The sequence below is a fragment of the Xiphophorus maculatus genome, chromosome 19 (genome assembly GCF_002775205.1).
Source record: "Xiphophorus maculatus strain JP 163 A chromosome 19, X_maculatus-5.0-male, whole genome shotgun sequence".
NCBI classification, from domain to species: Eukaryota; Metazoa; Chordata; class Actinopteri; order Cyprinodontiformes; family Poeciliidae; genus Xiphophorus; species Xiphophorus maculatus.
Window position 1 is genome coordinate 8,670,000 of NC_036461.1, and position 26,484 is coordinate 8,696,483.

General features: G+C 38.8%; 2 protein-coding genes across 2 annotated transcripts; one reads left to right on the forward strand and one right to left on the reverse strand.

Moving 5' to 3' along the window:
- The first annotated feature begins 4,733 nt into the window (after positions 1–4,733).
- On the forward strand, positions 4,734–16,287 carry bbof1 (basal body orientation factor 1). Its single transcript, XM_023353204.1, has 10 exons — positions 4,734–4,777; positions 4,854–5,106; positions 5,180–5,245; positions 7,343–7,423; positions 7,506–7,586; positions 9,254–9,333; positions 10,784–10,928; positions 13,472–13,953; positions 14,959–15,063; positions 15,798–16,287. Exons 1-10 carry the CDS (start codon positions 4,734–4,736, stop codon positions 15,856–15,858), a joined length of 1,398 nt encoding a protein of 465 aa, XP_023208972.1. The 3' UTR covers positions 15,859–16,287.
- A 94-nt stretch (positions 16,288–16,381) lies between these two features.
- On the reverse strand, positions 16,382–26,017 carry aldh6a1 (aldehyde dehydrogenase 6 family member A1). Its single transcript, XM_005797707.3, has 12 exons — positions 25,873–26,017; positions 24,094–24,138; positions 23,927–24,001; positions 23,372–23,533; positions 23,149–23,227; positions 22,015–22,317; positions 21,683–21,804; positions 21,167–21,356; positions 20,550–20,731; positions 19,438–19,617; positions 18,446–18,544; positions 16,382–16,696 (listed from the first exon to the last, which is right to left on the reverse strand). The coding sequence occupies exons 1-12, from the start codon at positions 25,909–25,911 to the stop codon at positions 16,592–16,594; spliced, it is 1,581 nt and encodes a 526-aa protein (XP_005797764.1). The 5' UTR covers positions 25,912–26,017; the 3' UTR covers positions 16,382–16,591.
- Between the last annotated feature and the right edge of the window lie 467 nt (positions 26,018–26,484).

Here is a 26,484-nt window from a genome sequence, read left to right on the forward strand (position 1 = left end):
CACACACACCTACGTTCATTTTGCAACTGTAAAACGATACTGCAGCAGCAGCAGCAGCAGCAATATCTCTCTAAATCAGATATCCAATCAAACAAAAGCAACTTATATTTACTCAAAGATATTGTAAATTTAATGCTGAAAAGTCTTGTTGAGATGGCGAAATATGCACTGCTGTGTGAGCTTATGCCTAAGACATGACACAGCACATTATACACACACACACACAGTGTAAAACAAGCATTCGTTTCAAGGTCTGGTATTTCGTTTCAAGTTAACTGAAACCGTAAAGCACGAGAAGGGACCCCAGCTTTGTAATCTACACTCTGCTATATATCATTAATATGCTGCAATGTTGCCCTCAGGAATGCCATGTTTGTGGGTGTCCTACCCCAACAAGTCCATTGAAGAGACCCAAACCTTGTCATTATAATTCCAGTGATAATGACAGCTTTGAAAAGCTCCGGGTTATTTCAGTTTTCTCTCCTCACTGTCATAGTAATTACCTTTAAATTTAGTCTTCAAACTCTCGTCGTGATGCCAGAGCGCAGAGCGACCCTATATGATTCAGTTTACAGTAGCTACACCCAACATGCTCTCAGTTTCTACCTCTTTTTGTGCGTGTGTGTTTGATAAATAATCAACTCTGGACATTCAGGCTCCAGCCTGCAGGATCCTGAACACGATGACGGAGAAAATCCAGCGGTTTTCAGCCTGAATTATAACCTGCCTTGACATTGTTTCTGTTGGAAGAGCTTCCTCAAAGATGTGAGCAAACTATCTCAGCGGTTTTCCCATAACTGCAGCAGAAAACAACGGCAGAGATGGCAGTGGAAAAACACATAGTTCTTTTTAGGACAACATGAACAATACTGCAGATAGGAGCCAAATGTACCTCATGTCAACTTGTGGGAAAAGATCATGTGCAAACAGATCCTGTGTGATAGAGCCCGGCGTGGGAAAACTGTAATTACATGACGAGTGACATACTCAGTCAGTCGGCTGCTCAAGGGAACATGCATCTGAGTCTCGTGATGCACACTGATTAGTTTATTGATTTATTCACTCATTCTTCTAAAGCAGAAACACTGCAATACATTCGAGTGCAGGTAATTCATTTGAGTAATTCGATTCAAAGAGTGAAAGAAGGAAGGCTTTATAAACACGTCCCATGTCCTATGGGAAAGACTCTGGATGGACATTGTCCAAAAGGCAGTCATTGATATTGATGGTGGTGCAGTAAGACTAAAGAAGCTGAATGTATCCAAGTGTATTAATGGAAAATTTAGTGGAAGGAAAAAAGACTGGTAGGTGCTCAACAGGGATACCCTTAAGAGGATTGTGAAGCAAAGACCATTCAAGATTTTAGGGGAAAATTGACAGGCTTGTGATTTTTTTCTTAGTTTACAGCTAATGAAAAAAAACATCAAAATGACCTTCCAAAAAAACATAAAACAATTTCCTTTTTGTCATTAGCTAAATGGATGCAAATTTAAGAAGCATGAGGTAAGAAACCAAATATTTTTATTATCTGTTTAATAATTTCTATAACAACTTTTATGCCTAAAAAAATAGAAGAATGTAAAACCACACAGACAGGCACCTGTTGTTGTCGACCCAGTCATAGCCACAACAACACAGAATCATGTTTGGTGCAAAACAAGAGAGATTCAAGAAAGAAACACCCTTAAAACAACATCATAATTATTCTGTTGTCCAAGACTCACCAAAAGAATAAAAAATCAATGACAAAACCTTGTAGGCATGATTGAAATTCAGGCATTATGCAGTTAGCACAAGTTAAGGACTTGCCACAAAACATTACATGTTTCTCACTTATTGTTGATGGTGGGAACACTGAAACAACAAGTGAAATTATTGCTTGTATCATTACAGCCATTTACATGTCATAATATTTAATAGAAGAAATAGAAAATATTTTATTTCAGTACTAAATCTGTGCTATAAAGATTTGTCTGCATCCCAGCAACTGGCAAAAACGTTTTTGTTGGGGGAAAAAAAGAACATTCTATAAAAGAACATCAAGAACCTGTTTTGTTTCTTTTTTTATTCATTTTGGGATTTTTTTTTCTTCTTTTGGTGAGCCACTATATGCTCCTCAATGACCTAGAAACCTACTTCACTCACGATAGCTTTGTGAGCTAGAAACCACAGCAACAATGGAGCCGCTTTTAACTTTTCCTTTTGATCTTTTTTTGCTCTTCATCTGATGAATGATCATATAACCAAAAACTGCAATGTTTGCTTCCATTTTTTTTTTTTACCAAAAACTGGGTTAACAACTTTTAATTTATTATGTATTTAATCGTAGACAATGAAAGCTACCCAGGCTAAAATTAGATCTCAAGCTATGAAAACCATAATAAATTAAATCTATTATTATTATTATTATTATTATTATTTACATTCAGTAAAATCTTTCAATTAGTGCTGCTAAATGTTCAAAAACAGGGATGTCCAAAGTGCAGTCCGTGTGCCATTTGTGGCCCTTTCAATAATTCTGCGCGGCCTGAATCTGATCCTCAAATAACAGGTGCTGAAGCTGATTTTTAAAGTCAAATTTTCATCTGCTTAAATAGAAAATGTCAGGTACAACATGTCTGTTTTTAAAGTATGTTTCTGTTTCATAATGCGGTCAGTAGGGCCACAAAAGGTTTTCCTAAAATAGATATATGGGCTCACTCATTCATTAACTTTGGCTAAATACAGGGAGAAAAAACTCCTCATTTTTGTTGCTGCAAAATACTAAAAATGTCTTCTAGACTGGTCATCAACCTTTTCAGTTCAAAGAGCCAGATGTTATATTTACTGAATGAAAAAAGTGTATATTATCCTGAAAGTTAAGACAATTGCAATTATATTTATTTTAGAAAAAAAAATTGAATGATGTTGGCAGAGTGACTCCTGATTTCTGCTAGTAAGGAAATTAAAGATACATAGGTACCCCACATAAAGGTTTCAGGATGAAAAAAAACAATTAAATTGCTTTCAAAAGCTTTCTTCTATCTGGGCACTTCTGTTGTGGTAGAGCCAAAAAGCCACATGTGGCTCTGGGTTTGCATATCCAATTTTTAGACCAACAAAATCCAAAACACTTGACCCTAAAAGTTAGAAACCGGACCACTTATCTTTTATTGAGACAAACATTTTACGTGCTATAAAATATTACCCTTCAAATTTATTGCTGAGCAGGTAAAAAGAAATTCAATCACAAGAGAATAAGTTTGTGTTTTAGATTTGAAATTGTTGATTTTGGCCCATGGTGTAATAGGTTGAGCTTTTATCCATATTAATGAAGATGTATGTATATATTTATGAATGCTTGTATATTTATTATCTTGTGTGGACAAAGATAGATGTTAATTTGTGCAACAAATTCTTGGTTTTAAAACATTGTGGTTGTCTGTTGTATGATCATTCTACCATAAAAAAAGAGCAGTTCACATAAATAAATAAAAATCCAAAATAAATTTTCCATTCATGTTCAAAGCAAATCTAATGTATAGATAGAGGGGATTTGCGTCATTTCCATATGTGTGACAAAACTATTATGAAGTCATCTTATATTATATCTATTATGTTAACACAATCTTGTCATGAACCTTAAATTTCTATGTTTTATGATTGGTCTGATGTAATATTCTGTTCTTAAATGTAGTGTTATCTTTAACTGTCATGAGAAAACGTTCTCATATAACCAAAACAAAAGCTTGAAAACATCAATCTGTGGGTAATTTATATCATGTATTTCACTTATTAAATGTGACATATATTTATAGCCTTTAGTCAAAAGTTAAATGTATGAAATGAAGCCTAGGCGCAAATTCAAACTGGAAGACTCTTTAGCCCCACCTGCATCATCCAGTCGGCGCGTCCCGCTCATCACCACCGACCTATCAACGCTGGACCAAGACACGTCACGTCCAATCACCGACCAAGGCCCAGTTGATAAGGACCTCCATCCATGGCATCTTCCGCTTTCCAGCTGCGCTCAACCCTCCTCCACCCCTTCTCCACCTCCACTCTTCAGGCTCCCATCCTTCACCGACCTCCACCACCAGTGTCGGGTCCCGGGGGATGACATTCCTAACCTTCATCGGGAATGCTCATCCGAGCTGATCGCAATTCACAGCTCAATGTCCTCAGCCGGGGCCCGAGCGCCAAAGAACTTTAAATTCATGCATGTCAATAAACCTTTTTAATCGCTGTTTTTCCGTCTGAGTCTCTCCAGATTGAACTTCACCTGTTTGAAACTGCATTACATAAGTAAAATTAAATTAAATTAGGAGTAAAAAGGTGGGATTATCCATGCTTCAAGAAGGTGTCTGTTGAACTTAGCCAATCAAGTGTTAGAGAGTATTTTAATGAGCAAAACTTTACCTGTTTTTTTTACTCATGCATATGAATCACGTTATAATAAAAGAATACATATTATGTATCTCCTATATTGGATTCAAAATTAATTATTAGATTTCACTTGGAATTATTTAATTACGTATCAAATTGTGTATTGACACACTTAAATGATAATGGATTTATTATTGTGCATGTGAATTTGAGCTAATATCCAGTGATTTGTTTCTTATTTACTGGACTGAGACACTACCAGGACACCCTGCATAATTTATTAAGAGTCACCATAGCCACAGCCCAACAAATAGGTCAACTTACAGCAGCCATTGTTCACTACCAGCAGGTACCAGGTACCATCAGTCATGCCTACAACTAAAACCTCCAAATCTAAGCGGGAGAAACGCGGGTAAGTGCGGTTATTTGCTGCATTTACGTGCAAATAGGAAATAATAAGCCCCATTGCGGGTTTTATTCTGTCACAGCAAAGGAAAGAAAAGCTCCAAACATGAGCCAAAAGCCGAGAAGGAGCCGGACCTGGAGACGGCCAGAGCCAACGCTGCGTTGTGGGAACTGAAACTGAAGATTACCGAGCAGGATCTGTCCGACTACCGGGGCGCCCACCATAACATGGCCCGCATGAACGAGCAGCTCACCAATCAGCTGTTCCGCTGTGAGCAGAACACAGTGGACATGACTGGGTATTGGCAGAAAGAAGTAGAGGCCAGGGAGGAGAAGGTCAGGAGGCGATAAGACGCATATAAATTAACAGATTGTAATGTAAATCTGAAGTGAAATTCTAATCTCACAGATCAGGATGCTTGAAGACAAACTTAGAAAACAAGAGGCCATTGCACTTCTAGAGAGAAACAAACAGGTTGGTGTAAAGCATTGATTTTTGTATATATATATATATATATATATATATGTATATATATATATATATATATATATACACACATATACAGGCATAAAATGTTATCCAATTAAGTGCATGAATTTGTAAAATTCAAACTAGTATAAGTGTGAATGGGTGAATGACTGAATGTAGTGTTTTGATTTTCTCTGAACTACAGGCCATTCATCATTTTTAACAATAATAATATTTAAAATTGTACTAAAATATGATTTGTATACTAGGATTTGAGCTCTCAAAGGACATGCCCCTGGTCTGTGGTGTACTGAATCTGGGGCCAAGGACATGTTGTCCTCATGTGTACTACTGGACTTTCTGACTGGAATACATTGGTTAATCTGGATTGGGAACAGTGTCTCCCAAAACACTGGACTGATCACTGATGTCCCCCAGGGTTGTGTGCTCAGTCCACTAATGTTGCTTCTGGTTAATTACTGTGCAGAAGCACTATTTTAAAATCATTTTGGAATAAACAAGAGTAGAAAAGCACAGAAAGGTCTTTGAGTTCTGGTACATGGTTAAGCCAACATCTGGATTAATGTTATTCTTTCACCATGCTGTTGCTACATATTATTAGGTAAAGGGAGGGTTTGGAAAAGCATGCATAGCATTCCTATACTTAGTATTTGAGAAATATATTGTGTTTTATTATTATTTATTATTTTTAATATTATTTTCAGCTTTAAAAAATATGGATACCAAAATTACGGTGGAGGCCAACTTAGATTGGTCGCATCTTTTCTTATTTTTGTTGGAAGGTGTGTCGCAATATCATTCAAATTTTTCCCAGTTTTATTTTCTATTGTAATCAATCATGATTGATGTTTATCTAAAAAAAACACACATATCTCCAAACACTGCATGTTAAAAGTGGTTTCCATTCCAGGAGCTGCCGTTGGTCGGATTTACTGTGCACATCTTAAACCTGTAGCATGTCAAAAATGTGCTGCGCTGTCTGCTAACAGCTGATGTTGTGTGTAATTATGTTGACATTCGCCATGTTAAAAAAACAACAACCAAACAAAGGCACAATAAAATAAAATAAAGACACAAAGCCTTGCATTCCAAGTGATAGTCTAATGTTATTTTAATCTACTCCACTAGCCACAGTGAAAAAGCATAATTTAAAAGTGCTTGGTCGGGAAAATACAGACACGCTGCTGGTCTTGATGTGTTAAGCAGACTTCCATTGTCACACAGGATCCTCAGTCTAGATTTTCCTCTGTAGGTTACATAACGCACACCAAAGGAACTTATTTAGACTCATACCCTCTCTGACCTCTGTTTCCCACCATAAAAGCCCAAGCTTTTAAGCTCACATGACAAAGTCAAGTGACAGAAAAAATATTCTTTGGATGGCAGCTGTTTTCCATCTTCCAATTCTTACTTCGTGATAGTAAAACCGAACTTCAGAGGATGAAAAAGGACGCATGGTCTGGACCAACTTAAAATGTATGAGTCTGTCACATATGTCCCCTTTTTATAAGAGTTGCAGTTGACTCCTAAAGATGAGACTTTGATGGCGCCTCAAACTCTGCAAGGCGATAAAATGGTTGTATGTGAAAGCGACGAACATGCGAAGCGGTTTGGTTGGGCGAATAATTAGGGAAATGTTGATCACTTAACTTTAAAGCGGTGAATATTTTTGGAAACCTTACCATAGGATGGGTTACATAGGGGGAAAATTAGAAGATGCAGACCAGCTTGTGTAAATACTGCAGCGCTGATGTAGAGGAACGTTTAGAGAGTTATCTGAAGAATAACGATTAGGCTCCAAGCTGTAATCAGATGGTTGATAACCTCTCATTTAGTCGTCATGTCCATGTTTGTGGGCGCGCGTGTTTTCAGTCCCTCATGATTTTGGTCACTTTGTCACATTTTTTCTCAGACTGACTTCTCCACAGTAGCATCTTAAGAGATTTAAGATGAATGCGAGAAAGTTGGGTTGTGAATTCTCTTTACTGTCTCCAATTTGCATCATTTAACACTGTATCAAACTTGATGGCAGTAATTCATTATATGTAACGGCTTTTGTTCTGTTTTGTCATGTCTGAAAAGGCTGAAGACTTCAAAGCGCTCCAGGATGAAATGAGGAAGATGGAGGAAAATGAAGCCAGGCTGGAGGAGGAACTCAGTGATGTGAGGAGGTGGAAAACAGGATTAAATATTTTCAATTTGGAAGTCATCGTGATGAAACCGACATTTTTGTCTCTGCTTGTAGATGAGAAAAAGGATGGATTTTACACAGAAAGAGCATGAGGAAACGCTAAGGAAAACTGAGGACAGCTTCCAAAGGGATCAGGTTTAAACACTATAAAGAACTGTATTTTATTATAATATTGTACTGAATATACAGTGCCTTTCAAACGTTTGCAAGTATTGAACTTTTACAACCACAAACATCTGAGTATTTTATTGAGATTTTTTGTAGCATCTTAATACAAACTAGTGGATATATGTATATATATCTAACCTGCTTCATCGTGATACCTCTAAATAAAATCTAATGCCAAAAGTGCCTACAGTTAAAAAAATAGCATACACCTGACAGCAGTTAAATCCAGGTGTTCTGTGAAGGCCTCACAGATTTTTTTAACAACATAATTGAGCAAACAGCATCATGAAGAGCGAGAAACACTGCAGACATGGGTCATGCAAAAGCATGCTTTGAAAACGTCATGGAGAATTATTCAATCTGTCATTTGAACATGGAAAGAGTTTGGCATAACTGCACTTCTACAGAGACCTGGATGTCCCTCTAAGCTCACAGGTCGGTCAAAGAAGTCATTAATCAGCAAAGCAGCCAAGACATCAGTGGTTAGTGTGGAGGAGCCTCAAAGAGGGAAAAACTATTAATTTTTCCACAAATCTGGTATTTATGGAAGTGTGGCAAGAAGAAAGTCATGAGAAGTTCAATATGTAGTTTACAACAAGCCATGTAGGGGACGCAGCAAACATGTGAAAGAAAGTATTATGATCAAATAAGACTAAAATGTGTCTATTTGGGAAATACTATGTGTGGCATCTCCCTAAAAACATCATCCTCACCGTTAAACATGGCAGTGGCTGCATCATGCTGAGGGTATGCTTTTCTTCAGTTGGGACAAGGAACATGGTTAGACTTGACTGTTATTACCGAAAAATACTTTAAATTGGGGCAGAGGGTCAAAATATTCTTTGGACCTTTTGCAATGGCTTATAAGATTTTTGGCTAAAAATGAAAATTAATATTTTTGATATAATAATAAATGCAATTTTTGGCTATTTTTTCATGGAATGTATTGAATTACCACAACAAAATGACACCAAATGTACCAGTAGGTCCATTTTTCTTGTCATTAGGAGGGAATGACAAGGAAACGATTTATTGATATAATTTTCCTCGCAATATCGACATCCCATAGAATAAAATCTATCCATCCTCTTTTTGAGTTTTATGATTTCCTTTAAAAATAAATCTTCAGTTCTTTAAACATTACAACCAATTTTCCATTAAAATGATACATTTTCTTTTTAAGAAAACATCATGTCACATATGCGGCTCTAAAGTTTTATTCAGTTGGACTGAGGGAAAAAAATTATTGTTAATCTGTCAGAACGGCCCAGTCAAAGATCAGACCTAAAGCCAATCATTTGAAGCCACTTCATCCAATCTGACAAAAAGTTATTATGATGTTCAAAGCTGGTAAAAACTTATATCAAAACTGACTCTACAAAGTAGAGGGGAAGGGGGAGACATGCAAAGCTACACCACTCATTTCAGATTTTATAGAAAAAAAAACCTGAAAACCATTTATCATATGGCTGTTTTGCTGGTTGTAACGTGACAAAATGCAAAGACATTCAAGGGAAATTAACACTTCTCCAAGACATTTTGCAAGGCGACATCTATACTTGTTGGATGAGAACAGACAGTGGCAAACCTCAAATATCCCAAGTTACGTGAAGTTATGCAATTTTTTCCTGCAGGCAAGCCTAAAGGCAGAGATGAGGCTCATGTGCAATCAAGAGATAGCAAAGACGAAGCTGGACCACCATGAAGCTATTGTGTGAGTGTGTTTTCACGGCTGTGATGCTGAATTTAAATCCTTTAAAATGCTCTACCAAGCAGAACGTGAAGAAAAAATAATTTCTGTGTAAATATGTGACCAGAATTAATGTTATTTTTTGGATTTGTCATGTTCATGACAGTGTATACTTCCTGAGTCAACTATCACATCTTCCTCCATCCCAGAAACGCCTGCAGGAAGCAGAGCATGTGTGGATGACCATAGTTTACTTTTGAGGCTATAGGTTGTGTGTCCTACTCTGGCGGTGATGTTTTCACAGCTCATGAAACATCAACGTTAAGCCTGGTGTGGCCCTGCCGCCGTGGTCTGACTGTCCATAATTGATTTAATTTTGAACCTCGAAGTTAAACAAACCAACTCTTTCCCATCCGGTTTTCAGAGAAGGACTTCTTCTAACCAAGAACAGAAATCTGTGACCCTAAAGTTAACATTTCTGTTTGATTTGGCCAAACCAACTCTATGTGTAACATGCTGAGATAAAATCAGAAAGTAAAACAACGGGACAACAGGACTGATTCACAGGGTTTTTATGCAGCCTGGAAGCATTTGGAAAAGTATGGAATTAGATTTATGTATTTTCCTGGTCTGGATAAATATAAAACTATAGAAAATGGAAACATGGCTTAAAGATTGTGTCCTTTTCCTTTTAGTGTCCTTGTCTTCATTATATCATCCCCAGCTCCCTTCCTCATATAGTTATTTCTGTCATGGCTTCTTTCTTTTGTCCTTTCTTTTTTGTCTGTCTTTCGTTCTATCCTTCCTTGTCTCCTCTCTTCTATCTTGTGTTCTCCCTCCCCTTCCTTCATTCTTCCCCACTTGCTTAAATCTGCCCTACTGTCTTCCTTGTGTCCTACTGTCCTGTTTTTCCTTTCTTGTGGCCTTGTTTTTTTCCCTTGTGTTTCCTTGTCCTCCTTCCTTTCTTGTGTTCTTCTTTCCTCCGTCCCTTCCTTTGTTTCCTACTTTGTGTCCTACCTTCCTGTGCTGTCTTCTCTTCTCTTTTTTTGTCTTGTGTTCTACCTCCTGTGACCTCATCTATCCTTCCTACCTTCTTTCCTTCTTTGTGTCCTTCTCCCTTCACTTCTCATCACATCCTTTTCATTTCTGTCTCCTACTCTCCTCCCTTGCATTCTTCCTTTTGTCACTTGCTAGCTCCCCCTTTCCTGTTTTACCCTTTTTGTGTCCTTCCTTCCTTTCCTTCCCTGGAAGGTTTTCTACCTTCCTCCTGTCCTACAATGTGGCCTCCTCTGTCCTCCTTCCCTACTATCCTTTTTTATGTCCTCCCCTCCTTGTGTCTTCCCTTCTTTCACTGCCACCTCGCTTCCTCTTTTGTCTTCTCTGGAAAGTGTGAGGAAATGTAGTGTCTGCATCTTTATAGCTGGAAACAAATTTCTCAGTAGTCTTTTTTGCTTGATTTTTTCCTTTCCTTTAGGAAGATGGAAAGTGCGTTAACTTCTGCTTTCAAGGAGCGAGATCGGTTGAATGAAACACTGAAAACTACCATTCAAGAAGCAGAGGGCCTGAAGAAACTGACACATTCACTGGCGAAGGAAAAGCTCTCAGTCATGCTGGAGAAAGTATGTTTCACCCAAAAGACAGCAAACACCAATGTGACTTTTAAGTAGCGGTCCTTGGAAAGAGATCATTTATGCCCTGAAAGTAATTTTCAGTTATGAAGGTGTTTGTTGGATCTGTCCAGAATATATTTCAGGTGGGGTTTTTTCCCCCTTATGTTGTTTATTTGTGCTGAGCCTGTGTATTTTGCTTGTGGTCCAACTCCCACCGACCTCCTGACTGCTCTCCAGGCTCTCAGTGGTCAGTGGTTGCGGCGAGTTTCCACTGGTGTTTGGGTTCTAATTGAATTATCCTTTGGAGCTTTCTGGCACCTATTCGTTTGGATGAATAAGTATTGGGCACATTAATTTTACCTCTAATGATGACAGCAAATCACGAGGAGTAGATCCGTTTCCCTGATGCTTTGGCCACTCACAAGCTACAGCATAGGTAGCTTAGAAGAAGAAGAAGCTTAACTTAAAAGTATTATGTATTTTCCAGGCAAATAGTCCCATTGTATAGCACAATCAAGTAACTGTTTTACCTTTAGTTGTCATAAAAATGCTATATATATAAAATATGACTCGGCTTGGAGACTGCAGCTCCGGGGAGGAGCTTGGTGGAAAAGGCGACGCTTGGTGAGAGTACGTTTTTTGAACAGCTGAATGGTTGCCATGGGAGATCCAAGGATTTCTCAAATATGCATGAAAGAGTAAAACTAACACGTGATGTCAGATGTGTTTTCAACGAGGGAATAACATTATAGCTTGTAATAAAGCTCAAGAACGTCAATTTTACATATCACACCAACTTGAAGATGGCTTCCTCCATTCCTAAACCTGTTTTGATGTGATTGACATCATTTTCATGCTGAAACAAGAAACTGTCTCAAAGTTTCATCAATCTGACCCAAAATGTCTCATCCATTCCTTGTCTAACTGCTTGCCCTTGCAAGATCACAGGGAGGCTGGATCATTGGTTCTCTCCACTGGGCGAGAGGCAGGGTACACCCTGGACACACACACTCAATTCAGAGAGATCAATTGACCTCACAGTCATGTTTTTGGACTGTGGGAGGAAGGTAGAGTATCCTGAGAGAACCCACACATGCTGACAGACCTTTCTGCATGGTTGCTGCATGGCAACAGTGCAACCAATTGCATATCTATGCAACCCTTATCCAATCAATAGGATATTGGCTAAAAAAAACAGCAGAAATGTGCTTCAGATGTTAAGATGCCCCATTTAGATGACCGCAATTCAACAAGCGCCTATAAATCAGCCGTCAATTGAAATCATGTGTGCTGGAAGCAGGGAAACATCTAAAACATACACAGCAGTGTGCCTTGAAGACAAAGGTTGGTGGTCCACCAGTGTGCCTCGCCACATCAACATGGTCTGAGATTCGCCAAAGAAAAAAGAAGAACCTGCTTCTTGCATAATTGAAGATAAACCAAATCTCTTCTAGAGAAAAGTTTTACAGTCAGAGGAGACGAAGCTTGAGCTATTTTTCTATCTAAGAACACTGCACCAGTTGTCAACCATGGTAGAGGCAGGATCATGCTGAGGTTCTCTATCTCCTCCAAATTCATTGTCTTCACCACAAATCAGGGACGATATGGTTAAAACCTGAACACGCCTGGACGTTGCAAAGGTCCATGATCCTAAACACACACGGTGTTGGAATGATAAAGCTGTCATGATGTGTGGTGGTGATGGTGAATCCGAAATGCACAACAAGCATAAATGAACTGGAGTGAATAATGTGTTTTTCTTTCTTTTTCACTATCAACCTAACAGTGGATTGTGGGGAAAAGTGAATCATTAATGAAGGAATGATAAAACATGAACTTAAAAACGACAGCAAGAGCAGGAACAATGGAAACAGGGTACATTAAGTTAATGTGGAAACCAGCAAGGAGTGAATGAAGGAGAAGTGGATAAATGTTGGAATGATCACCAGAACTAATTACAAACAGGAGGCATCTTTGAGGGGAGAGCCAAAAGCAAACTGGGGAAGAAAGGGTCATAATGTCACAGGGAAGCAAGGAGGAGTAAACACAAAGGAGCTGGGAAAAGAAAGACAAAAATTAACCAAACACAATAAATAAATAAATAAATAATAAAGACCTAATTGAAATACTATTGATTGATTGAACTGATATAAAACAGAAACAAGCCTGATCTAATCAAAATAAAGAATAACTAAGGATAAACACAGATAAAGTAACAAAACTATAAATCCAGAAAAAACAAAGATCCTGACATAAAGTTTCTTTATTTAACCTATGATGCCAGAAGCAGATTCATAGCTGCAGAAAGCTTGTAGATGAGGCACAACTTGCTAAGGGATATTTAACCAGATATTACAGGAATAAAATTGAGTGTATGTGTCATTTTGAGCCTGTTTTCATGAGTGAAATCCAAAAAGAAAATAAAAGAAAATATGCGTTTTACTCCCTGTTCTTAGAAGAAGCCTAAAATTAATGTAACAATCATGGTTCTGATGAGTGCATGTATTGCAAATTGGCACTGGACCTTCTCTGCTTTATGCTCTCTCACCCAGGATATGCTCGAGGCGACGGTTAAGAAGGACACTGCAAAGATGGCAGTGAAAGAAAAGAAGCTCTCTGAAGTCATGGCCAAAGCTGCTTCTCTGGAGCTGGCCCTGGCAGAAATCTCCAGAAAATCTGAGCAGCAGGAAGAGAAGGAGAAGAGGAACCTGGTTACCATCCAGGCCAGCCAGGTAGAGCTGGACAAACTGCAGAAGCTCCTCGCCATGCGAGAGAAGGAGATGCAGCACGTCAAGCAGTTGGCGAAGACCATCGTAGATAAACGCAGGGAGGTGGAGGAATTCTTCCACGAAGCGCTGAATCACGTCAGGCAAGAGATCGTTGCCAGCAAACTTCAGAATAAAAAGGAAACCCTTCAGGATTATCAGCAGAAGTTTAGAGAGGCCACAGCTGGGATGATAAAGTTCCCACCCATCCGTTCCATCAACAGAAGTCCCAACTACCTCTATGCAGACATGGAGGCAGCCGCACAATGGTACTTTCTCTTTTCTTTCAGTCATTTCTATAGTATTATATTTCCCATGTATTCTAAAACCAATTTCAATGTATTTTATTGGAACTGATTGATCAGAAAGCAATAGTGTATAAATGTGAAGTTGTAGTTTCCTTCTACACGTAACCTCTAAATGTATTGTTGTTTCAAACCAGACAACTTACTATTTTCAAAATACTGATCAAGGTTAGAATTTGTCATCCTGTAGTAACAATAAACTCAATGTGATCATTTTTGCAAACAGCCAAAGGTCAAATTTAGCCTTTTTAGGTATTTCTTTTTCTTCCATAAGATCGAATAAGTTCTGCACTACTGTTGGTAAAAGATACGTTTTAAATTTTAAGTCCATATCATTGATCACTTTCAACAATGGTTTTGTTTGCAACGGGCTCACAAAGAGCAGCATAAAAGAATATCAGTGTAAAAGGGAGTAATTAAAAATTCATTCATCAGTTTTCAGATATTTATTTGCAAAATGTCTCAACAATAAACACTGCAAAAACACACACACAAGGTATTTTTTGGTCTAGTTTCTAGTGCAAATGACTTAGTACATTTGAAATGAGACAAAAATAACTTACAAGTAACATTTCAACAAGATATAAGATCTTATTTTAAGTAGATCGTTCCTTAATATTGCTTGAGGAATTATTGTTGATTATTTCACTTTTAACAAAATATCTTCTCCATGTTATAAGTGAAATAACCAGCCAGTGAAACAAGTACTTTTTCCATCAATATTACAGATTTAAAGCAAGTTCCTATATCTTACTAAAAAGTTACTTGTGAGTTAGTTTTATCTTATTTTTCAAGTGTACAAAGATATTTGCACTAGACACAAGACAAACATACTTGGTAAGATTTTGTGTCATTCCACTTCATAAACTTTTAGTGAAACACATTAAAAGCTGTGATTGTAATGTGAGAAAATTAAAGACCCATGATTTAATGAAACACAGGTCTGATTTGCCTTCTGTTTGTCTGAAGGTCCCATCCTCCCAGCGGTGAGGTCAACATGTCTCATCTCACTTGGGAGCAAAAGGAAAAAGTGCTTAGCCTCCTCTTTGCTAAAATGAATGGACAGACGGAAAGGTAATAAAACATCCCCCATAAGTGGCTTATGTTTCACACAGCTAAACTATTATTAGGATTTGTGCTCACTGCCTACATTAAAATCCATTTGTTTTCCTCTAAAATGAACCAAAAACTTCTGCATCAATTAACTCCGAAGAACAAAGTGCAGTGACACCATGCAGTTAGCCCAAATTGAAAATGCTGACTCCTCCCTCACTTTAATGCCTTAAACAGCCATTTTCTCGGCAGAAGAGGATACCATAAAACATAAGTTAGGCTTCGACCAATTTTCTTTTCCATCCAGCTGCTTAAAAAGAATGAAGAAAGAGTCTGGGCACAATAGTAAAAATAGGCCTGGCCACAGAGTCGTGTGCTTGGAAACAAACATCTGGTCACAACGATTTTTCTTCCAGCTCATTGGTCTCCTCTTCACGTGCACAAGCAGTTTATTTTGTCCTTTGAACGCTTGTGGTTGGAGAGCAGCTGGTAACATGATTTCCAGAGGATTGTGCAGGGGATCTGAACGTATGGGATAAAGCGGGAAAGACGGGAAGTATATTCATGTCAGCAGTGGTCTGGCATCCAGTCTGACCTTTTGGTAAAATAAGACAATCAGTAAGCAGGATCCAAATCTAGTTGACCCAGAATAACCACATTAGGGGTAAAGAAAACAAAAACCAATGTGTTAAAACATGGCCTTTCATTTCTGTGTTCTCTATTTAACTGCAACCTCTTGCATTTTCCCCTGATAGGAAAGTGTGCAAGCATCAGGATCTCTGTGCTTCCAGTGAGGAACGGAAAGAGACTCTTTGACACCAACACGGCTGAGCTCACACATAAAAAAAAATGGCACAGAAATAAAAAAAGTTTTACCTCATCCTTACAATTTAGGAAGCCTGCACAGATTTATCGGTCCCACATTGCATGTTTAGCAGAAAAAGCAGCGGCTGCGAGAACGTCAGTTCCTACATGTGATTTATCAAGACGGTTTGCATTTTAGCGATGCATAATGATGACTGTCCTCCAGAATTAGAGAGAACTGTCGGGGCGCTCATCGGCCCCCAGGCGCCGGAGTCCATTCTGCCCTCAACCCCAAACAGACTGTCGGATACGCACCACACCACATGACCTCGGTGCAGCCTTTGCAGCTCTCATCTCGTATCTGTGCGCCTTCGCTTTGTGTGCTTCCCGAGGAGTGTCAGTCAGGAGTACAGCACAGTAAAAAATGTTGGTTTGTGTTCCTTTCAGCCGTTTTTACAATGCATGTGGTTTTAATTGTGTATTTTATGCATAAAACAAAAACAAACACTGGTTGCCTCCATGAAAACACACAATCTTTTAGGACCCAACAAGATTTATTAGTGTTTCCTCTTCTGCACCGCTCTGCAGACATTCATTCAGCATCTAAGCACACTGTTTACTTACAAAGTCTTTAAAATGGGTGTTATTTCACATCATTCATCTATCTATGAACATATACTGTAGTTTGTTTTCTTTCTGGAAGAAAACTTGAAGTTACATCAGAAGCACTTGCAGGATGAGGCATTCAGCGTCCCATTGTTGGCATGGTAACGGCAGGACTTTTTAAAGTAGCGTCTTCAGCTTTCCATTGTGAGGTTATGGTTTTGATCTGCGTGTAGAACTGGATGCCCTAAAGAGATAAAAATACAATAATGAAATACTGATCAGACTTATCATCCACAAACTTCAGCGTACTTCAATGGGACAGACCAACTCAAAAGCAGCACATAACTTAAAGGAAAAGGATGCATAGTTTAAGACTTTTTACAGATACAAGTTTGAAAACTGTGCATTTATATTCGACCTAACTGAGTCAAACCTTTGTGGAAGCATCTTTTGCTGCAATTGCAGCTGCAGGTCCTTTTGGTTCAGGTTTCAGACCATTTTCAAGTAATGCCATAATAATCCAAGTACACCCTCTCACAAACCAATAAATTTTAATTTCTATACAACATTTATCATGGGAAGTGGAAGACATTTTAAGTATCCCAAAATAAATAAATAAAATTAGTACTGAGGTGTCTGTAAAAAGCAAAAAAAAAACAAAAACACACACACATTCAAAAAATGGTAAGTTGAGACCAATGCACTAAACTGAAAACTTTTATCATCCTGTCTTTGGTAGAAAGAAAGACAAGAGAAACAAACAAAAACAAAGCAAATGGAAATCATTAAGCTTGTTTAAATTTATCATGCAATTAATTGATTCAATTCTTATTGAGACAAGCTTAGCTGTATGTTTTGCATCATTTTCCTGCTGGACAGTGGACCAATATTTACCTGCATTTGTCTTCCAATAATTTTTTACAAACTTCCTCGCTGAAGAAAAACATTTCCACAGCATGATGATGCCACTGCCATGCTTCACAGTGCATACTGTTTGTATAGGCTAAAACGTTTTTATTCTCATCTAATCAGAACATCTTCCACAAATTTGCTGTGTCCTCTACGTGACTTTAATCTGGACTTCTTATCACTTTATTTTAATAATCAAGCCATTCTTCCATAAAGACTAGATTTGTGAAGGGCACTGTCCTGTTGAAAGTTCCCGTTCTCTGAGATGTGAATCTCTGCAGCTCCTCCACGGTTACCAGCTTGTCAGTCTATATGTAAACATGAACTTACTGCACACTTGTGTTCTTAGATGTTGAACATTGAGGTTAGAGTAAAGGGAGATGAATATAAATGTGCACATCCTATTAAATCCCAATTAAATACATTGACGTTTGTGGTTGTAAAGTGATAAAAGGTCGTAATAGATGATATGCTTCCTTGAACAGGTTAGGATAAGTCTATGGACTATATAAAACATGTTTTGCACAAAATAATTTTTATATAATGAGCTTTTAGTCTGCTCATTTCTTCAATATATTGAGCTCCTTTTCATAACAAACCGTTTTAGGGCCTCTTGTCTCTTTAAATCCAAAGAAGCTGCTGCTGACCACGCCCCCCAACTTAACATTTACACTCACATGTGAAAATGGGCACAAACAGATATGTAATTATACAACCATGCTTCTTTTAAAAGCAGAAGTGGAGCCTCATGCACAACCAACAAGAATCCAGCAAGTGGTTTCTGGATAGTAACTCAACAGCAAAACACTTTTTCAGCAGCCATTCTACAACACATACAGCAATAAAACCATCTGGCCAAATGCGCCAGAGCTCTGCTGGGGTTGCTGTAAACAGGGTGAGCTTCGCTATGATTGCTAAGTGATGGGGCAGTGCTGATTCTGGAGGTTTTTGAAACGGCTCATTTTCCAGACACCAAAAACATTAACTTATTGCCAAAAACTGGCAGAGTGGTTGTTTCAAGTGATTGGGCTGTTTTCAGAAGCAGTAGAAACAGAAGTACAAAAATATGCAAAACAGGTCTTACCTGCTTCCCATAGAAGTTTGTGTCCCCTCTGAAGGATCCTCTTGATCCAGTGAAGGAGAACATTGGCAGCGGCACAGGGATGGGCACATTGACTCCAACCTGCACACAAACAAGCATCGTCCCTTTCATTTCCATAAGTGTAAGTTTTGTAAAACAATTCCAGGAACCCAAATTGCTGGGATGATCAAGATGCAGCTAACAAAAAGATGCGGTGCGTCCGTGCTTGTTGAAAAAACAAGCCTACATGGTCGCAATAAACAAAGCCGAACCTGCGGCTTGCATCTGCTGCTTTTAAAGCACAGCATGCCCTTATTAGAGGGATGAAAAGCTAAATAAAACATTCTGTTTTGAAAACTGCAGAGCCATGGTTGGTTTAAGATGTTTGAAAGAGCGGGAAGACGTTTTGACACACTAGGGCCTTTTGGCGAAGGTGCGCCGAGTGGAAAAGGAAAAAAAGAAAAACGAAAAGTAGATGTTTGTTGCACAGAGGTTTTGGAAAGTAGTGCAGCACATGGCCTGCACAACATTCCCCGACATGTGAACAGCAAACACAGGGCACAACCAGGCTCCACAGGCAAACAAACAGGGTGAAGGCTGGCCGTAGTCTGCTCAACACAAACCCTGGAATCCCTTTTGAGTTTTAATTTGAGAATTCCCTGCTCCAGATGCTACCTGGAAATACATTTCTATACCCTTCTGTTTTCCTGTAACACACACATGTTTGCCTTATCTATTTGGAGCGGGGTTAGGGATGGCGGGGAAGTGGAGAAAACAGGGTTACCCAAGGTGTGTATTTTAGGTGAGGAGCAAACAAGAAGATACGTGACATGGAATATTTTTTTTCTTTCCCTTTTTTAAATATGTGAAGATTTTCAAACAGAATCGTGATGTGCTCCCCGCTGCTGGAGATGCAGCTCAGACATGACAGAGGGATGTGAATGCCTCCTTTCTCCCGGGACGGAGGGGCGCATTTGGAGGACACAGCCACCCACCTGGCCCACGTCCACCTCATGACTGTATTTGCGCGCCGCAGCACCATTTGTGGTGAAGATGGCGGTGCCGTTGCCGTAGGGGTTGTTGTTGACCAGGTGGATGGCATCGTCGAGACTGTCTGCCTCGAGGACAATCAGGACGGGTCCGAAGATCTCCTCCTTGTAGCACTTCATCCCGGGCTGAGAAGAAATATTTCAAAAAAGTTTTAAAAATCAGACAAAAAACGAAACGTTCAACATTTTCTCAATAAAACCTCATTCAGTTTATTTGAGTGGGATTTTCAAATACATTTTCTTTCTCTTTCTGCTTAACCAAAATTAATAGTCTAAAAGTTTTGGCAAGTATGTGTTCAGCCCCCTTTACTCTGATACGCTTAAATTAAAATTAACACAACCAACCCCCCTGAGAAGTTTCCATCTCTTGCTTTAAATCGTATAAAACTGAGCAGTTTGTAGATATATAAAAGTACTAAAAATTACAATTTTTGGTGTTTTGTTAGTTTTTTCTTCTTCAAAGATGAAAAAACTAACTAACTAAAACAAGTTTTAGTCCCACCACTAAAACTTGTTTTTATAAAACCGCTTTCTATAGTTGTTTATGCATTGTTGCCTCTTGTGACACACTTTGTTGTTTTAATAACTAGAAAGCGTCTTCATACATATTTTAGGGATTGTTTTCCTTTATTTTAAAAGCCCAAAACAGAACTAAATGTGAAGTTATTTAGTTTAACCTTTTGGTTTAAATATTTATAAAAATCTGTGAGTTATTGTTTCTGACAGCGGCAGGAAGGTTTTGTGGCTCTAGACAAGTTTTTATGTTGGAGGACTGAAGGGAGAAATGGCTTTTTAGGATTCATGTGTTAGAAAGTCCCAGTAAAAGTCCTGGCATAAATCCCATTGAGAATCAGTTGCAAAACTTAAATACTGATGTTCACAGCTACTAAATTTATTGCGACTCCACATCACCTGTTTTAACTGAGACTGATCTATTTTGTTGGTGAATAAATCAAATAAAATCCAACTTAAATACATTGAAGTTTATGGTTCTTATGAGAGAAAATATCAGTTGGTTTGAAAACTTTGTGCGAGGCAGTAAAAATATCCCCACATACTGTGACGTTGCTGATGATGGTGGGTCCGACAAAGTTGCCATTCTCATAACCTTTGACCTTGACGTTTCGGCCATCGAGGAGAAGTTGAGCACCTTCATCCACGCCGCTCTGGATGAGACTGCAGACTCTGTCTCTGGCCTGCGGGGAGATCAGGGGCCCCACGTCCGCACCAGCCTGGTCCCCTAGTCGGGGCCCAAACACAAGCAGGCGTAGCGTTACACATCACAGCACACTAGCTCCACTCACATTCACACTCGTCCTCCACCGAGGAGGACCCCGGATGCTTGTGGCTTTCCTGTTCCAAATTTACTGTGACTCCACATCACTTTAAGCAGTCATAGCCGATCTTCGTTTCACCTCACATCAACTTTTCTTCTGAGAAGATCTGACCGTCAAAAACCGCCATTTAGATCTGGTCCGCAGATCTGGCCACAAATTTGCAGCATGGCTGCCTCGACAAGCCCTGCGCTCCCAGCAGACTCCAAAGGGAAATTACAACAGAGCATCAGCCGAGAGGTGAGGTTAGGCGGCGTGGGTGGCCCCGGCTCAGCTAAACCAAAGGGCCCCGTGTGAGAGAGGGCTTCTTGAAAGGCGGGGGTGACTTGCGGGTGTGGTACCTGCGTTCACGCGCAAAGCCTTGGCACGCTCCACCAGCTCCGGCAGCCAGCACCGAGCCTCGCCCACCAGGATGGCCGTGGACAGGGCCATACAGCGCTGGCCCGCTGCCCCGAACGCCGCTCCCACAAGCTGGTTCAGAGTGTTCTCCTTGTTGGCATCGGGCATCACCACACCATGGTTCTTGGCGCCCTGCATTGCACAAAAAGTGGTTAACCTTCAGCTCTTTGATCTCCTGTTTGTTTATAACAAATAAGGTTATTGTTCTAAACAAACTACGAGTTAAACTTTATAGTTGACATGCTGCACATTTTGGTTCGTGTGTGGAATGAGGAGGACATATAAAAATATCCCTTTTCCCCGGTGACACACAGCTGTAATCGACTTTCCACACGCATAGGTGCATTTGAAAGTCACTCATATGAACAGAGAGGGCAAAAACATATTAAAGAATCCGTTGGGCAATACTGCCACCTTCTGGGGATTTGCAGCAATTGCAATAACTTTATTGCACTCACCATGTTGGATTGGACCCTTTTGCCATTTTTAGATCCCCTTTCATAAATATACTCCCCGGCTTGGTTTGAGCCAACGAAGCTGATGGCCTTGATGGCCGGGTGGTCACAGATGAAATTCACAGCTGAGGCAGAAAAATTTTGAATGAATAAACAAAGAAATATTTCCTCCTTGCAGATTTATCCTGTTTTTTCTCAAATATTTTCAAATGTGAAAATATAATTTCTCCATTCTGAATGTCTTGGTTAGACACTAAGAATGAAGAACTAAAAATTAAAAGCATTGAAATAAGTCATATTCAGTCATATTTCAGGTAACTTGAACCAACTCTCACCAGCATGCTGCCCATGTATGACGTTCAGTGTCCCGTCCGGAGCACCAGCGTCCTGCAGCATTTTGGCCAGCAGCATGGCGCAGGTCGGCACGCGCTCCGACGGCTTCAGCAGGTACGTGTTGCCGCACACCATCCCCATGGGGAACATCCACAGGGGGATCATGGCGGGGAAGTTGAAGGGAGTAATGCCGGCGCACACACCGATGGGAAGACGGTAGGTGTAGGTGTCCATGTCCTTGGTGATGGAGGGCAGAGTTTCTCCCAGCATCAGAGACGTGATGCTGCAGGCGTGCTCCACCACCTCTGAAATAGCAACACAATGGAAGATAGTTTTTCTGTGGCTGAAACGTAACACAACGGTGGAACGCTTTCTTTGGTTTTTGTTGGGGTTTTTTTGCAAAACGCTGCATATCGGCCTTACTAACTGACTAAGTGGCTATCACTGAGATAGTGGTGGGCATTTATCGTATCGTTTATCATTTATTGTGAACAATTTCTTATCATAATAAGATATTGATTCATCAATGATAAATTACAATAAATTGTCTGTATTGTTATTTTAACTATTTTCACCACTGTTTGTTCAATGAGAGTATCTTCAATATAATGAACATTTGAAAATATGATTAAAGTCTGTGGCTGTGTGAAGTTTTGCGATACAAATCACTCTTTTTTTATGTGACTGGTATTCTAAAGAAGAACATTATCAGTGGGCAGTATTTGTATTTGTGAAGCTACAACAGTCACAGTCATGCAATTACTTTAAAAAAGTAATAACTAGTTCTTATTTTCACTTTTATTGTAATCACAATAACTCCACAAAATATTGTGATAAAACTTTCAGTCCAGATTGCCCACCTTTAATTCAGAATAAGTTAAAAAGCAAAGAAAAACTTCAAAAAGACCTTCAGAAATTTGTAGAAGTCAGCCTGCTTAGACATAATGCAAAAAAAGCTGTAGCTTAAGACTATTAGTTTAAGGTTCAAGAGCAAACTGACCTCGGCTGTTGTTTTTACAAAGGAAGAACTAAAACAACTTGTTTTCATTTTTCCAACACCATGCATAAAAATGTTCATATTTATCTTCATGTTGCTCCTTGTTCAGGGAATCTGAATGCATGTCACTGAAACTTACGCAACCCTCTGAACACGTCTCCTTCTGCGTCTGCCAGGGTTTTGCCCTGCTCCAATGTGATGGACTTGGCGAGTTCTTTCTGAAACAGAACCAGAGGTTCAGCTCAAGAACTATCCTCCACTGGTAAGGTCATCATCAAACGCATTTAGAACATTTAGACCTCTGATCAGCAGGATGTTGCCAGTTTCAGGGCATCTCAGGCTGAGCAACATTCTTTACTCACAATGTTGTCCTTGATAAGCTGCTGGTAGCGCAGGAAGATCTGCTGCCGGGACAAAATGGAGGTCTCAGACCAAGAGTGAAAGGCTCTGGAGCAGGAGTCTACAGCAGCCAACATCTCCTCCTGGGTGGCTTTGGGAACACGGGAAATCACTTCATTGGTAGCCTGCAAAAAACAAGAGAACAGGCAAAAATGAGATTAAAAACATAATTGAAACATAATTGAAGTCACTTGATTAACTGTGACTGGTGAACTTCAGGTGAAATACTGAAAACCATTACTGAAACTGAGAACTCCCCCCATTTTCCGTTTATATACCCGCCTGCCGATAACAACCCCTTCTTTACACTTTTTTCAATTTAACAATAAAATAAGGGTTAAGAACATATGCTTTCTCCAGCTAATGTTTTTTTTATGTGCTATAAAAATAAAGAAAATGATTCAAATCAAAGGTTACAAAAGGAAAACCAGAAATAATTCTGTCCGATAGAAGTTTGATTAGTGCATTTCTACAAATAATACACTGATAAACTTCTTCAGGTTTGGTACAACACTTACAGGATTGTGAATATCAAGCCATTCTGAGGATTTGGACTCTACAAATTTCCCATCGATGAAGAGTTTAACAGTAGACTGTAAGGAGACAAATAACATAAATCATACCCATGCATAACACAATAGGACCAAAATGAGTTAGATTCACAAACAAATGTATTTTCACTCACCACTGAGGAGGAGGAATAGCACAGACGGCCAATTTGAGGATGGACCTGTTAAAAATTGATATCCAGTAATAATGTAAAGGCTGTAAGGTCATACTGAGACTCTCTTTCTGTAATCTCAACTAACCGTTCAGCTAGTTAGTTGAAGCTATTTATTAGTTCTGCTACCCCAGGACATGTCAGCTATGAATTTTCAGAATTCTAACTTTTATGCTTGTTTGTTTTAAACATCTAACTCTTTACAATCCTATTCAAACAAATAGGTGACCGCTTCAAATGCTTCTACAACCAAGTAATGGTTGAAACCCTAAGTATTTTCACACACTTCCACCTAGAAACATCATTCAAATGTTACAGGGTTAAAGCTTTGGGCTATTCCCAAATGAATAAAAATTTTGTTATCTCTTTCAACATTTTCATAAAATGGTTGTTAGAAAATAATGTTTTGGCTCAGTTGGAGATTTTTCTCTAGCAGTACCTCTTTTTATATGAATGTTAAAAGGTTGCAAACTTCTACTTGTACACCATGGATAATAAATAATAATATATGCATCAAAACATCAAAAAGATGTTTTTGGATGTTTACTAGGTTTTTCAATAAGAACAATGGTTTTCCATCGAACACTCTTTCTGTTACAAAGCATTTAGATTTTATAATGCTGAGCTTTGCCACAGAATATTTTACTCACTAGATTCTCTCAACTTCACTAACTGAAAGCAATTCAGTTGAAGTATTTTTTCTTTTCCACTTTTGCTTCTTTTTAGATCTTCATCTTCTAAAGCAAATTTCAGCAGTTCGTCTACTTAATTAGAAGCTCCACTGACAGTTTTTATACCAATTTTCAGTTGAAAGTAAAGTTACTTTGCAGATTTCTGACAATATTCTCTTCTACTTTAAGCTGCTACTTCAGCAGATCACAAGTCTAATTGCACTTTTTACATGATTTACTCTGTTCAAGCAACGGCTTTCCATTCACTGCTGCTTATTTATCAATTTTTGTCTTGAATATACATATTTCAGTAGAGTAGCACAAAGTTCTGCCTTTGTTTTTTTTTTAAGTAGCTGATATTATTTTTTATATTTTTAGAACTGTTTTTGTGTTGACTTCAGCTTCTTTAACATTTGTCAGGCAAAGGTTTTGCTTCTTCCCCAGATACGATAGTCATGCTTTTCCAACGTTTCTGACCATTTGCTTTTTTTAGACGTTTTCTCAAATTAACCTAGAATTTTTCATAATTATTCAGCTGACATTTTTCAGCTTGCAGCCTTCACATCACATCTAAGCAGGAACTCCAATTTATTCAAGTTACAATTGTTTTATGAAAAACTTATAAAGGCATGTTTAGTTTGCCAATTTATGGAAATGTGTATATAACCAGTTATTTCCAGCTGCAGCTTGCTGGAGCACAAGATTAATAAACAACTTCAAAGTGCATGACAATGAAAAAGGGGACAAAGGCAAGCTGAGTGGAGGGCACAGAGGAAATGAAAGCAGAAAGAAAATAATTAGTGCCACTGATAATGCAAATTGCTTGAACTTGCATACTACTACCACACAAGTAAATCTGTGCATTTTAAACACGCCTGCTATCTGACTTTAGGTGAATATTTATTTTACTATCAACTTAAAATGAAACAAACATGGTAAGTTTCTCCTATCTATCTTAACCCTTATCTGCAATGCACACATGGTGCAGCACATGACATTGTAACTTTGTAAACAACCGATGAAATGAATGCTTGTTTTATTTAAACAGATTTAAAGCCGAATTAAGGCTCACCTTGGTTCTAAGCACTGATCTTAATGCTAATGCCGCCATGGTGAAATGCTTTTTCTCCTATGACGACCTGATTTCACAGATCCTGCAGGTAGCGCGATGGTCCAAGAGCAGTCAGAGTTCTCCCTCACGGACATGGATTACTTTGGGGCGGGCCTTAGCAAAAAAAGCAAGGCTCCCTATTGGTCCACATGTACTCACGCCCACAAATAGAGGCCTGTGATTGGTCTGATTGCTGAACCATCTGTCCAATCAATATTAGATGTAACGCGCATTTCCGCCTCAGTTGAATAAATCGCTTGACTATTGGATAAATATGAAACAGGTCAACAGCGAGCATAGAAACAAACATATAGATGCCACATTGCTGTCAAATTGTAAAGATACGTCAGCGTGATGGCCATATTGTGAGGGTCAAGTGCAACCTTGTAACTGATTCAAATCATATTTGAAAACTAAAACTAAAATAAACAAAATTTACATTTGATAAATTCTTGTGTTTTGTTTATAAGTCCTCTCCGTACTAGAAATGAAGGTTGTTTAGACAAAATTACAAAAATATCTGTAAACTTAAAACTGCAACAGAAACAGAATCTGCTTAAAATACACTTATCT